General features: G+C 44.9%; 1 protein-coding gene across 1 annotated transcript; it reads left to right on the forward strand.

Annotated features, from left to right (window-relative positions):
* Positions 1-10522: 10522 nt before the first annotated feature.
* HMGB3 (high mobility group box 3) lies at positions 10523-14147 on the forward strand. Its single transcript, XM_073543617.1, has 5 exons — positions 10523-10640; positions 11979-12135; positions 12251-12390; positions 12478-12652; positions 12727-14147. Exons 2-5 carry the CDS (start codon positions 11986-11988, stop codon positions 12868-12870), a joined length of 609 nt encoding a protein of 202 aa, XP_073399718.1. The 5' UTR covers positions 10523-10640; positions 11979-11985; the 3' UTR covers positions 12871-14147.
* The last annotated feature ends 401 nt before the right edge of the window (positions 14148-14548 follow it).

The raw sequence follows: 14548 nt of genomic DNA on the forward strand, positions 1-14548 counted from the left end.
CAGTGTCTCCAAGCCGTGTTTCCAAGCCGTGCCTGCCAGTGTACCAAGCCGTGCCTGCTTGCCCAGTGTCTCAGCCTGCTTGTCACTCGCACCTGTCCAGGTGTCCTGTTCCAGAGTGGGATCAGCAGCCACAGCCAGACACCACCCTGGAGTGGCACCCGGCAGCTACCTGCCGCACAAGCCTGACCTCACCATCAGAGGCTCCAGTGAAGACCAAGGTAGCTGTCGCAGTCACGCCCCTTCCAGGGTAATCTGGTCTGTGGCACAGTGGGGCCACAACCCCCGGCTCGCGCCATTCAGCCAGGGCGCGAGCGTGACAGTACCCCCTGAACTGAGTCCTCAACCCGCCGTTGGGACTGGGCCAGAGCTTGGTGTTCCAAGCTAAGCTTCTGCAGCGACTGAGTCAAGCATTTCACCTGCTCAGATAAAGCACACATTGGGTCCATGCTGCAGAAGTGAGGAGAGAAAAAAAAATTGTAGGCCAGTTATAATGTCAGAGACACCGCACTGAACTTGCTCACTGAGCCAGTGCGCGTGTCCTGAGTAAAGCGAACAGTGCTCAAAGCTACCTGTGGAGCGGGCAGCAACCGAGTAGATGTGTACTTCACACCCGCAGGACCTGAAGCACGTGACTGCTAGAGGTGTGGCCTAAACTCCACAGAGCTAGGAGCTGCAAGACAATTCCTAGCAGAGTAACTGCGAGACAAAGTTACCAAGGGGCATAGACAGTGAGAATAGTCAGGACGTAGCCAATGAGTCACACACAGATAGCTGCAAGGTACAAGAGGGGCGAGCAGAGAGTAATCAGGTCACAGGCAATGGGTCATACACAGATAATAACGCAGTACAAAATCAACAGGCAAACTCACAACGGGAAACAGAATCGGGTCAGAACCATATAAACAAGCTATAGCAACAAACAGGCACACGGGGGTCAGTACACTCAGCCAAAGGCAAAAGTATAACTGGCAGGGATTGAAGCTACCCAGGGGTTTATGAAGCTCTCCCAGAACCAGAAAGAGGCCACAATCATTAACCCCAAGTGTGCAGGTCAAAACCTGCACAGAGCTCCAGACATTAACCCCCGGTGTGCAGCTCAAAAACCTGCACTGGGATCATGACAATCATCCTCTTGATTACATTCCAGAGGTTTTCAATTGGGTTCAGGTCTGGAGAATGGGCTGCCCATGACAGGATTGTGATGTGGTGGTCTCTTCATTTTTTCCACCCTACATGGACAAGTCAGAAGTAAATAATCACTGCCCCCTGCTGGATCCATCCGCAGGAAAAAGTTTTTGGGACTTTAATAGAAATTCATCTGACTGTAGTTTTTATATGGAAAATGGCAGAAGGGGAATCCCGTCGCTTCCACTACTTTTTTTTTTAAAACTTCTCATTTTATTCCACAATTCATTAGGCTTTATTCCGTGTGGAACACAATTTTTTTTCAATTAACTTTTTAGTGAATTTTTGGATAAAAGAAGAAGTTTTAACGAAATAGTGAAAGCGCTGTGATTACCCTTCTGCAATTTTTGGTATAGGTGCCAGTGGTCTTCGCTGTGATTGGCACTCCCAGATCCTACACTGGGGCGCAAGAAGTTATATGCCAAAGTGGTAAGCTCTAGAACTGTGACTGGTGTAATTTTTATATGATTTTTATTATTTTGAGGATTCAAAATAGGGAGAAGACACACAGACCACAGGGAATGAAGATATTTGGGACTTATTTAATAGAAGAAGCCACATATTTAGGCCGGGTACTGACGTGTATGGCCTCCCGTCTGATGGTCTATGATGGGGGAGATCATGGACAATTAATTTAGATTCAATTGTGAACATTAGGACATCTTAAAGTAGTTGTCTCCTGACATGTTCATGTAATCGCCAACCATCTGCCCTTTTAAAAAAGAAACACAGGGGTGCCCGGACATAAAGTGCTATGTACTTTACTAGAGTAACCGCCACTGTCCTACAGACAGAGATCATAACAATGGAACCCCTATAAATCGGACACTACAGGTATATCCTAATCATTTGTCATCATTGCTTGGCATTATAAAACTCGTTTAATTAGTAATAATGATATTATATAAGGCCACTTTTTGATACAATGATGTGTGGAGCATCACAGTGGGAATTCCAGTGGCCATTTGCTAAACAGTGTCTGAGATGGCAGTCATAATAAGACAAAGCAGCGTTACGTTACTAAAGGTATTCGCATTGCTTCTGAGATATAGGCAGCCTACAGATTAACAGAAGTTCCTTGTAGACCATTCTTATCTCTCTCAGTCACTTTCTGTACAGGAAAGGCCCTGTCCTACTACAGACTGAGAAAACCACTCAAAGAAAATATAGCAAAGCCAAAGGAATAACAAACAAAAACACAAACCTACACCAGACACAATGCTGGAGCCACGTGGCATCGTATGGAGAGTTACATACACACTACCGAAATACAAAGTCATAAAACTCATGTCGTATCTATACAGAAAGGTGGAACACTAGAAACCTTCAGGGAAGCCTCTTATAAGAACGTATCCAATAAAAAAAGATGAAGATTCAGTACAGAATCCAAAATGGAAACAAATGGGTGTAAATACGTGAGCATAGGCTTGTGGTACCAGGTCAATGAAAGCCACAGTGAAGCAAAATCAGCTACTTAAGCCTGTCTTAAATAAGGTTCCTTCACAGTGACCCATTTATTTCAGTGAAATGTTTTCTATCTTAGGCCTCATTTACCGTAGATGTCTGATTTTCAAGGACTATTGCTATCACTGGTTTTCATGGATAGCCCTCGTACTTGTGCCAGTCACATGTATGTGATTTTCCGGAAAATCATAGAAACATATCTGATTTTTGACTTGACTCTCAGATCATAATCGTCTATGGGTCCGTGAAATAATCAGAACCTATGCGGATGACATCCCAGTGTGGTCCCATATTTTCACAGACTGTCACATAGGAGAAGGTGGAGAAACTTTTTTTCTCTCCGTGTACGGGAAAAACTGATGACACTCAGTCCACATTCTGATCAAAATAATGGGTCCGTTTTTCTCGGGAGGAATCAAACATCTGAATGAGGCATTGGGGGTTCATTTACAGCAACATATATATGATGAAAGATGTCATCGTCCAGCAAGACGAGCAAGCGATGTCAGACAAATGTTTCCTCGTTGAGAATCGTGAATGAAATGGTTGAATAGTGATCGATCAACTCCTCCTTCTTGCCGGTCTAATCGATGAACGGTCAAACAATCTCCATTTTTATTACACAAGCTTCAACACATGAATAACAATTACGATATTTAGTTCACCTTAAAAGTTTCATGCACAATGAACGAGCATCTTTGGACACATCGTTCCGTGGCTCAACCATTCACATGACGCAATTATTGTGAACGATGGCTCGTTGCCATTAGAATCTGACACGTTATCGGAGGGTGTAAATGCGCCTTTACCTGTAATACACAGTGGACAGGGCTCACATGTGCTATGGAGGGTCCTTGTCTTAGATTCCTTTATATTTACACAGAATAAATGAGTCTAATTAATTGTTGGAGGCCATGATCGATCCAACAGACCTCATCATAGTCAGTGGTGTCATTGGTATACATGTCAGCGCCCTTCGTGACATGGATTCAGTACTGCCATCAATGTTATTGTTCTGCTCCTCTGACAGAACAGAATTGAGACACAGATGTATAAGGAGAGCGTCTTCCCTGCAGACGCCATAGTTGGCTCATAACTGACCATTACTTGCTGTGTTCTCGTTGTGGGGAGCCTGAGTCTGACTTGGACTGAATGTTCTCATAGTCACACATTATTTTAGCAGTGCAGGTATGACATGAACGACAAGCAGTCAACCTAACCAGAAGTCATAAGGTAAAAAAAAGTGTTGCAAAGAAACACGAGGTCAGAGATTTTTTTTATGTAGCAGATGAATTTATAGAATTAGTCAATTTACAGAGAAAGATCACAACTCTTACATTTACAAAATATGATATCAGTGAAGGACGTGCTGATATTGTGCAACCTGAGAATACACAGGACATTTCCTGTGAAGTCTATGTTGCAGCCCCATATCTCCTGTGATGCATATAGTTCAGCCCCATGTCTCCTGTGATGTATATACTGCATACCCCATGTCTCCTGTGATGTATATAGTGCAGCCCCATGTCTTATTTGATGTATAAACAACAGCCCCGGCATCTCCTATGTGTTGTATATAGAACAATCTCAGTGTCTCCTATGTAATATATATACAACATCCCTGGTGTCTCCAATGTGATGTATATATAGCAGTCTCTGTGTCTACTATGCGATGTATATACAACACTTTTATTGTATCCTTAATGATGTATATACAGCAGTCTCGGTGTCCCCTATGTGATGTATACACTGCAGACCCCCCCCACTGCTTGGGTTATATGTTACATGAGCAGTGATTAATTTCCCGTGAGAACTGCAGTGTAATATTCATGTGTGTTCGGTACGACTTACTGCTGCGAGTTCTTTACAAAACTTATTATCGCAAAGAATAGCCTGCGCTCCAGACTGACGCAAATCTGGAAAAGCAGGTATGAGTAGCAACATAATCCATACCACCTAACATCACAGCCGCATTGAAGAGAAGCAGCTCCGGCCATGACATTAGGGGGGAGTTAATTAAATGTTTGACCAAATATAGCAGGGTAATTTTCAAGTTGATAATTTTGTATGGTCTCGATAGATGGTATAAATATCCAAATGGCCCTTGACAGAAAAAAGTTTCCTCGCTCCTGACCTAGACAATGAGAATTTGTGTGAACTGAGAGAGTTTTTAATAAAATTAAAATTGCAAAGTGCTTATTTTTACATGCACTTTTACACATTCAAAATAGTAAGGGAACCCCTTCAATAGAACAAGCATGTGCCTTAAAAATAAAGCTAAAACGATTTACTATCCGAAGCTGACCGTAGCCATTGAGCCAAAAATTATTTTTCTCTATAATGCACAATTAAATAATCCCAGAAATTGTAACAAATAAACGCAGCATAATGACTGCACCATAAAATGAATTTTTTTTTTGGGATCCAATTGTGTTCCAAAGGCAGCAGTTATTGTGCTGAACACTTTACATCAATCACATTGGGTGAACAGGTCTGATTACATCTTCATTTTCATCTTCTGCAAATAAAATGTTCACAGTGTGATCATACCCATAGGATAAGTGCACACGGCCCCCAAAAGCTATAGATGGCGGTCTATTGATGGTAGGTCCGGCTGGCAGCCATTTTGGCCATCTCTCCCATTCGGAAGAACACTCACTCTACCTGTGCTCTCTAGTAAAGCCATTGCAGGACATCTCTGGCATCACATAAAGATCAGCAGTCCAAAATCGGACATATTGGATCCTTAACTTCCCCAATAATCACCTATTTGGGCCCCCGTGCCCATTATATTGCCGATTGAACCCATTGATATTGGCAGCGGACATTAGTCTAATGAGTATGGGGGCTTTATCCACTGTGAATTTCAGCTAGTGAAAAATCCACAGCTAAATTTCTGTAACTCTGAGGATTTTCCACACATTTCCTGCTCTGCAATATGCAGTATAAATGGACACGCCTGGGATTTTAAACTACCTGGCAAATTCTCTCCATATCATGTGGATGAAATTAATATCCCACTGATAATGCTGATACTGTAATACACTGTGGATATTCTGCCCAAAAACATGTACAGAAAAGCTACAGCCTGTGCGACCCCCTTGGCATGTACATTCGCACTCCTAGGGTCTTTTTACATGTGAAGTTTGTAAAACTGAGCGCTGATCAATAATATAGAGAGCTGTTAACAATTCAAAGTCATGTGTATTTAAATGTATATACGGTATATATGTATAGTTTGCCCCCTTCCTGCTTTCCTATTCTTTTGCATATTTGTCACACTTAAATGTTTCAGATCATCAAACAAATTGAAATATTAGACAAGGATAACACAAGTAACCACAAAATGCAGCTTTTAAATGAAGGTCTTTATTATTAAAGGAAAAAAGAAATCCAAACCTACAGGGCCCTGTGTAAAAAAGTGATTGCCCCTCTTAAAACATAAATTAACTGTGGTTTATCACATACTTATGAAGCTGAGTTCACATTCTCTAGCAACACGCAGGCCTGATTGCTGCCACACATGTTCTCAATCAAGAAATCACTTAAATAGGACCTACCTGACAGTGAGGTAGACCATAAATCCTCAAAAGCTAGACATCATGCCGCGATCCAAAGAAATTCTGGAACAAATATGAAACAAAGTAATTGAGATCTTTCATTCTGGAAAAGTTATAAATCTAGTTCTAAAGCTTTGGGACTCCATTATCCACAAATGGCAAAAACATGGGACAGTGGTAAACCTTCCCAGGACTGGCTGGCTGACAAAAATTACCCCAAGAGCACAGCAAAAACTTATCCAAGAGGTCACAAAAGACCCCACAACAAAATCCAAAGAACTGCAGGCCTCACTTGCCTCAGTCAAGGTCACTGACACTGGGCACTACATTGCAACACAAAATCCTTTGGTAATCTTCAGATTTCATGATGCCTTGCCCACAGTCAAGGCACCCATTGACAGCAAAACAACCCCAAAACATCTTTGACCTTCCACCACATTTGACAGTAGGTACTGTGTTTTCTTTGTAGGCCTCATTCCATTTTTGGTAAACAGTAGAATGATGTGCTTTACCATAAAGCTCTATCTTGGTCTCATCTGTCCACAAGATGCTTTTCCAGAAGCATTTTTGTTTACTCACATACATTTTGGCAAACTGCAGTCTAGCTTTTTAATGTCTCTGTGTCAGCAGTGGTGTCCTCCTGGGTCTCCTACCATAGTGATTCATTTCATTGTAACGTCGATAGATAGTTTGCCCCAAGACTGATGCACCCAGAGTCTGCAGGACAGCTTGAATTTCTTTGGAACTTGATTGGGGCTGCTTATCCTTCATCTAGACTAACCTGTGTTGCAACCTTTCATCAATTTTTCTCTGCCGTCCACATCCAGGGAGATTAGCTACATTGCCGTGGGTTGTAAAATTCTTGATTATGTTGCGCACTGAGCACAAAGGAACATCAAGATCTTTGTAGATGGACTTGTAACCTTGAAATTGTTGATAATTTTCAACACTTTTGGTTCTCAAGTCATCAGACTGTTCTCTACACTTTCTGTTCTCCATCCTTAGTGTGGTACACCCATACACACAATGCAAAGATTGAGTCAACTTCTCCCCTTTTTATCTGGTTTATGGTGTGATTTACATATTGCCCACACCTGTTACTTGCCACATGGGAGTTTGAACGAGCATCACATGCTTGAAACAAAGTTTTTTACCCACAATTTTGGAAAGGTGCCAACAATTTTCTCCGGACCATATTTAGAGTTTTGAGTGAAATTGTGTCCAATTTGCCATTTATCCCTGATTTGTTTGTGTTGTTCCAATTCACACAATGGAAATAAACATGTGTATAACTGCAATCATTTTCAGGGAGAAATACTTCATTTTATGGAACAATTTCAAGGGTGCCAGCACTTTATACCATGACTGTATGTATTTTTCGCTAATTTTCTCTGTATCTTTCCTCCTGTCTGTGACTAGAGGATGTGCTGCTGACAATAATTTTTGGCCATCATGAAAGATTCATCCAATGGCAACAAGTGAATTCTGGACAGTCTTTTATTTGCTGTATGGTTACACTGGACAATGTCAGGAAACGTATGAGAAAGGAGGTAAGGGGCTACTGACACCTCCAAGGCAGTGATCCACTTCTGGCACAAATCGTTATTGGACTCCAAAGTGCCCATATCCTGCTTGTGTACAAGGGCCTTTTCTGCCTGTATTTGCTCCAGGTATGAGATTGTGTGATATTGTTAGGTGTCAAGTTTCCCCCACTGCACAGGGGGAATCTCAAGCCATGTCCTCTGCAGCCGCAGTGATTCATGCTCAGCAGAGACATCGGTCCCAGCATCTTGCCCAGGCTGATGCTTGGCATCTGGTTGCTCCTTCAGGCTCTGCTATAGCACCATGCTTGAGTCAGTGGCAAGCAGACGATTCTGGGACTAAGTCCTGTCTTTTGCTTACTGAGCATGCCCGTGGGACAACCTCTCATTGGAGGTCGGAGGTCACATGCGCAGGTCCCGTTCCTGCTCAGATTGATCCACTGGAAAGGTCCCGGAATAACGCCGCTATAAAAGAGTTGCATGGCCGCTCGGCCACGCAGCTGCTGCTCCGAGTGCTGGTGAGTCTAGAGGGACTCCGACCCTGTGTCTTGGGGCAGAGTCCTGTGACTTTACACCAGCGCTCACTTTGCCAAGCTCTGTGAGCTTAACAGGCTTCGGCATTTATATTCAGCGGTATTGTGGCTCTGTGAAGCAACTGAGTCTGCCCCGTACACACCGGGTGATGTTAACCCACGTGTGTTCATTTATTTTACTGCCATATAGCATCCGCCATTACTGAGCAGCAGTTACCATCTCTGCACGGTGGACCCCGGGCTGCGAACGCACCTAAATACCTTCTATATTATTTGGTGCGTTCTGCCAGCCCCTAACAGATATTTCCATATTTTTCTATGGAGATCTGGTGTAAAAGGCTTTATAGGCCTCACTGACGTCCATCATTGATTTCACGGTTAGAACACGTACCCCTTAGGCCTCGTTCACACATTCAGTATTCGGTGAGTTTTTACATCAGTATCTGTAAGCCAAATCCAGGAGTGGGTGATAAATACAGAAGTGGTGACAGGTTTCTATTATACTTTTTCCTCTGACTGTTCCACTCCTGGCTTTGGCTTACAAATACTGAGGTAAAAACTCACCAAATGTTTAGGGTGTGAATGTGGCCTTATAGTTTATGGGGCTGTTCTCTTGTATGTGGACCAAGGGCTGGATGCATCAAGACAGGCGTTGTTCACACCGATTTTGATAAGGAGACGTGCAGAGTAAGACGCTCCTGAATCATGAGGACGTGCACGCCTGATGAATCAGGAGCACTGCAGGAGTGGCCTCGCCATAATTCCTACTCCAGTCACTACTGGATTGAGATTTGTGGCGTAATTAAGGCCTGGTTCATATTGCGTTAGAGCAATCTGTTCAACGTATGCATTAAATGGACTGCGCTAACGCTACTCTGTTTTCTGATCGCGCTATGCGACTGCGCTAGCGCAGATGCTTCATCTGTGTTAGCAATGACGGACCCTCGAACGCTGCAGACCGCGTCCGAGGGTCCGTCACAGAATGACGACACATCGGGGTGAGTATAATCTAACTCCTTATCTTTCAGGTTACATCGGGGGGCTTATCTACAGCATTACAGAATGCTGTAGATAAGCCCCTGATGTCGGTGCCGGCAGCTCATATTAGAAAAAAGGGAGACAGATTCCCTTTAACGCACCCGTCACATAGTGTTAAACGCAGCCCCCTAACGCAATATGAACCCAGCCTAAGGCCTCATGAATTTGATGAGCGGTGGACACCATGCCCCCATCCGGCTGCGCCTACCTTGCCGGAGCTGGGAGAAACTGGTGTGAGAACGACAAAAGGCACAAAATATGAGAGTTCTGCCTACATTTTCTATAAGGTAGAGACATGTCTGATTTTAATCTAAGTCACGGAGTGTAACGCGAAGCTTGTGGACCCCAATGTAAAATCCCCAATAGGGCCCCCACTAACAGAAGCCTTTAGAGAGAATCTGTCAGTAGGAGATGCAAGCATAGGAAGCTGAATAACATGACACCTTGATATCTGCGATTCCAGAGAAAGCTATTAATATGTAAATGAGCTGTTCAGATCTATGGGACGGACATAGATCTCCCCGAGAATCTGCCTCCGCAGGTGTGTAGGGGTCATTATTCAGCTTCCTATGGCCAAATGCCCATACAGGCGGCTTAGGAGGGTGGATCCTACTGACAGAGCTCTCCTTTGGGGCCCCTAGTCTGATTGCACCCCTGCCCCTATAGTACTGTGCCCTCCTCATTTTCCTGGTTATTAATCTGTGCTGTGAACATTATTTGTGGGACTCCAACTCCCAGCGTGCTGTCAGCTCTGTGGGCATGCTGGGGGTTGTGGCTCCACAATAGCGCCAACCACGTGGCTAATTACTTCCACAGTAAACAGCGTCCATCCCGGGTACAGCGGCAGAACACAGAGGCTCCGTAGGGGAGCCTGACCCTGGAACTGTACCGCCCGGACATAACGCGCTGCTCTGTGGACTCGGGCACGTGTGACCGTACAGTGCGACAAATGTCGCCGCTGCGGGAATGCGCCATGTTTACCGCTCGCACATACAATGGGCTGAGTGCACACGGCGTGACGTCACCGCCCCCATACCATAGCACACCGCTCCACTATAGCCTGCATCGTCCCCCGGGCGGGTATGGCTTTTTTTTTTTTTTTGAATGAATGACGTAGATGGTATTTCGTCCAATGGAAAGAGTGGGCGGAGTCGGTATTCATAAGTCTCCTGCCCAATCACAAGGCTGGGAGGTTGTTTTAAACGAGGGAGTGTGCTCCAGCCAATCAGAGCGCTCTCGTAGTAAGCTAGCGCGAGGCTGTGAAGCAGCATTAGTGAGCGGCGTGCACACGAAGGCTCACACTACAGCGAACAATACAGGTAGGTCCGGTGGCTGCGGGCCCGGCGCTCCTGCCCGCCTAGCTCCCCCGGGATCCGTGTACTTGTCACCCCGGGGTCCGTATTACCGGCGCGTTATTATTTCCATATATTATTCTTCGTCACTGACGGTTTTGCCGCGGTGCCAATTAACCGCTTGTTGCCCGCGCGCCATTGCTGGAGTCCGGCATTGTGCGCTGCCAGGAGCCGGCGCGGCGGGGGTTACTGAGCGGGGAGGCGGGCGGCATGGCTCCGCTCTCCGCAGAACATGGCTGTCCAGGGAGGGGGAGGTGACCCGGTGCCCGCGCTGCCGCAGCTCCCACATAAGCGGCTCTGCCTCCTCCCCGGACGGCGCCCTCTGCAGTCGTGTCGGTTTGGCGGTTGTTGTCCCCGGGGTCCCGCCGCCCGGTCACTTTTTCCGTGCCGCCCCCCTCTCCGCTGCCGCCAGTAATGGCTGATCATGGCTCTTTGTTATACAGGGGATTGCGCTAAGCCTCAGCGAGGAGGGAGGGGGGGCGCCCCGAAAACCGTGTGTCCCGCCCCTCCGCGGGCGCCCCGCGCTGCCCCGAGCCGCAGGTCTGGTAGCCCGCCGTCCGCTCTTTCCATCGCCGCCTCGCTCGGCCCGATCCTCGCCCGTCCCGCGGAGCTGTCCGCCGCTGAGTGTGGGGCGGCGCGCCGTGCAGGGAGCAGTGCGGCCAGCTGCTGTCTGCGCGCACAGAGAGAAGCCATCTTAGTGAATGGAGCGGGCGGCAGGCGGCTGAGTACACGGCTCTGGCACACGGCACCGCCACCCCGCCGGCCGCCCTCCCCGCGCGCACGGCGCCCCGCCGCCACCACCCTGCCGCTCGGGGGCGCTGCTCAGCCGCATTTCAGGGGCACTTTCTTTCATGAAGAAGCTTTTCACAAAATGGAAGATGAATTATTGGCGGCGGCGCTGGGGCTCCATACTGCTACCCCCACCGGGGAGGGAGTGCTATCTGCACGGTGACCTTGGGCGGGACAGGGGGCCTCGCCGCCGGTACCGCGGCTGGCTCCGCTCACACTGCGCTACTTGCGTTTTTATCTTTTTTACTTTTTTTTTTTTTTTTTTTTTTTCTCTATGTAGGCAAATGCTCATGTCACATTTGAATGTAATTATGTGTAAGGGCTTTAGTGTTGTGCCATTTTTTTTTCTATTTTTTTTTTTTTTTTTTTCCCCCCTCTTCCTCCCCCATTCTCGAATGCCTTGTCCACAAGCAAGCACTAGTGCCCCCTACAGTATAAAGTGGTACTGCACCCTTTGTAAAAAAAAAAAAAAAAAAAAAAAATTTGTCTTAAATTTTTTTTTTTTTCCCTTTTTAGATTCAACATGGCTAAAGGTGACCCTAAGAAGCCGAAAGGCAAGATGTCTGCTTATGCCTACTTTGTGCAGACGTGTCGTGAGGAACACAAGAAGAAGAATCCTGAAATACCAGTCAACTTTGCAGAGTTTTCAAAGAAGTGTTCCGAAAGATGGAAGGTATGTCTTGGTGTGATTAAAAAAAAATATATATAATTTATCCATTCAGACATTTTGTAGTTGTGAATGTTAAATTATTTACAAAAAAATCAAACACTTGCCCTCTGCTTTACAGATCATGTCTGCAAAAGAGAAGTCCAAATTTGATGACTTGGCAAAAGCAGACAAAGTAAGATATGACCGGGAAATGAAAGATTTTGGACCTGTTAAAGGAGGCAAGAGGAAGAAGGACCCCAATGCACCTAAGAGGCCCCCGTAAGTGCTGCTCTTGGCATGGCATAGAGGTATTTGGCTTGGCTAATTGGGAATTTGAGCATAACCTGGCTCCTCTTTATTTCCTAGTTCTGGATTCTTCTTGTTCTGCTCAGAATTCCGTCCCAAAATCAAATCCACTAATCCTGGGATCTCCATTGGTGACGTGGCAAAAAAGCTGGGCGAGATGTGGAACAACCTGAGCGATGGCGAGAAGCAGCCCTACAACAGCAAGGCCAGCAAGCTGAAGGAGAAGTACGAGAAGGTAAGTCTGTCCTTGGCTACTACGTCAGGCTGAAATGTCAGGGCTCCCCACTTACACTCTTTATCTTCTTGAAGGATGTCGCCGACTACAAGTCCAAAGGGAAGGTCGATGGCCCTAAAAGTGCTCCTAAAATGGCCCGGAAAAAAGAGGAGGATGAAGATGATGATGAAGATGAGGAGGAGGAAGAGGATGAAGAAGAGGAAGATGACGACGAATGAAGTTGTACATTCTATTGATGTGAATATCATAGAGTAGGGGAACCACCTCTGGCTGCCATCTTTAAGATGGCTGACTGCCCTTTATTAGGCCCAACTGAAAAAAAAAAAAAAAATCAGTTCTGACATAGTTTCTAAACAAACAAAAAAAGATGCTCTTGGAGTTGTAACTGGGTTTACATTATGTAGCTGTGTGTGTAAAATGAGCATTCAGAAACTGTATCAAAGTTGTACATATTTCCAAAACATTTTTAAACCAGACAGGCGCTCTAGTGTTCTCCTCACTCTGTGCACTTTGCTGTTGGTGTATCTAAGCATTTAAAAATGTTTCAAGCATTTTTCATATATTTTTCTTAATTTAAGGTGTTAATGGTTATTGATTAGATAAAAAAATCCTGGGTTGTGAACTGTACATATCTAATCTGTAAACTAGACAACTTCTTATGGTGCATATCATTTTTTTTTTTTTTTAAAAGCTGTTGGTACCTCCCCAGGGTTTAAGACCACCCTGGATTACAATCTCCCCCTTTCTAGGGTTTTAGCCCAAAGCATGCACACAAGACTTACACACTACACTGGGCATCAACTTGGCTTATATACACAACTTTATTTTTCTTAATTTCTCCCCTTTTATTTTTGTATATAGTGAAATAGCATTATGCCGTTTAGTTGTTGAGGAGTTCAGCTGGCATGAGAAGCATATGGGGTTTTTTTTGTTAAGTGCGATAGTTTTTAAACAAGTTGTAGTCACAACTTCACTGACTAAAGTGAGGGTCGAGTAAAGGTTTGCAGAGTTGAGAACCATTCTGCGTTTTCATGTTGAATTGTTTTTTTTTTTTTTTTTGTTTTTTTTATGTTTAGAATGCTGAAATGTTTTTGAAGCAAATAAAACAGTATTACATTTTTAAGACTGTTCTTGACAGTTCAGAAGTTTGTGCTCTTCATTCCATAGCATTCTGCGTTTGCAGTGCAGTGACACCTGGCAGGGTAATGATCGGGATGTTTCCTACGTGGTGTCGTGCTATCATCCTAATCTCTCCAGGTTCTAATGACACATTAAACTGAAGTGAAACTTTGAGTTCTTGCCATCTGACTAAGAAGTTTTGAGTAGGTTATTGTGCCTTACACCTCCCTGCATATGTAAAATTTGTTCCTGACTGTACGGTCACATGCAATGGTATAATGGACCAATGTAAAAGATGTAATTGTTAACATACAAATGTTCTAATATTTCCTAGTTAAAAATGGTATTAAAATGTAATGAGAAGTTTCCTTTACAAGTGGTCTTAAACTTGACGTGTATCACATCTATTATTCCAGACAATCAAATCTAAAATGTGGGTGGTAGAAAATGGCAGTTGGACAAGTTTATAAGCTAGTCAAGTATGATGGGGTGTTACACAGCTGTACCCAATGCCCTCCATCGGTGATATTCATTACTCACATGCAGGTGGTACATAGCTGCAGGTAACGCTAATGAGCAATCATCTGGCAGGCTTCGCAGATTTGCTTAGAATCACTTTGGAAGGGGATAATCCAACAAGTATGGGCATCTGCTGGATGTGGCAGTGTTCATGTGATAGACTTGGGGGATGCAGAGGCACTGAAGCGGGCCAGATACAGCCACGTTATTAGGAGCAACCAATATTCCTGTAGCCACAGTTCGTCTTTTACATCATTA

Source organism: Dendrobates tinctorius, unplaced genomic scaffold (assembly GCF_039654945.1).
Source record: "Dendrobates tinctorius isolate UK_male_01 unplaced genomic scaffold, ASM3965494v1 ptg000133l, whole genome shotgun sequence".
NCBI lineage: Eukaryota > Metazoa > Chordata > Amphibia > Anura > Dendrobatidae > Dendrobates > Dendrobates tinctorius.

What these genes read in the sequence shown, in the direction of transcription:
- HMGB3 (XM_073543617.1), top strand. Translation starts at nt 11,986, where the DNA reads ATGGCTAAAGGTGACCCTAAGAAGCCGAAAGGCAAGATGTCTGCTTAT. An exon ending in AGTGTTCCGAAAGATGGAAG is followed by an intron (nt 12,136 to 12,250) that starts GTATGTCTTGGT and finishes TCTGCTTTACAG; the next exon opens with ATCATGTCTGCAAAAGAGAA. An exon ending in AATGCACCTAAGAGGCCCCC is followed by an intron (nt 12,391 to 12,477) that starts GTAAGTGCTGCT and finishes TTTATTTCCTAG; the next exon opens with TTCTGGATTCTTCTTGTTCT.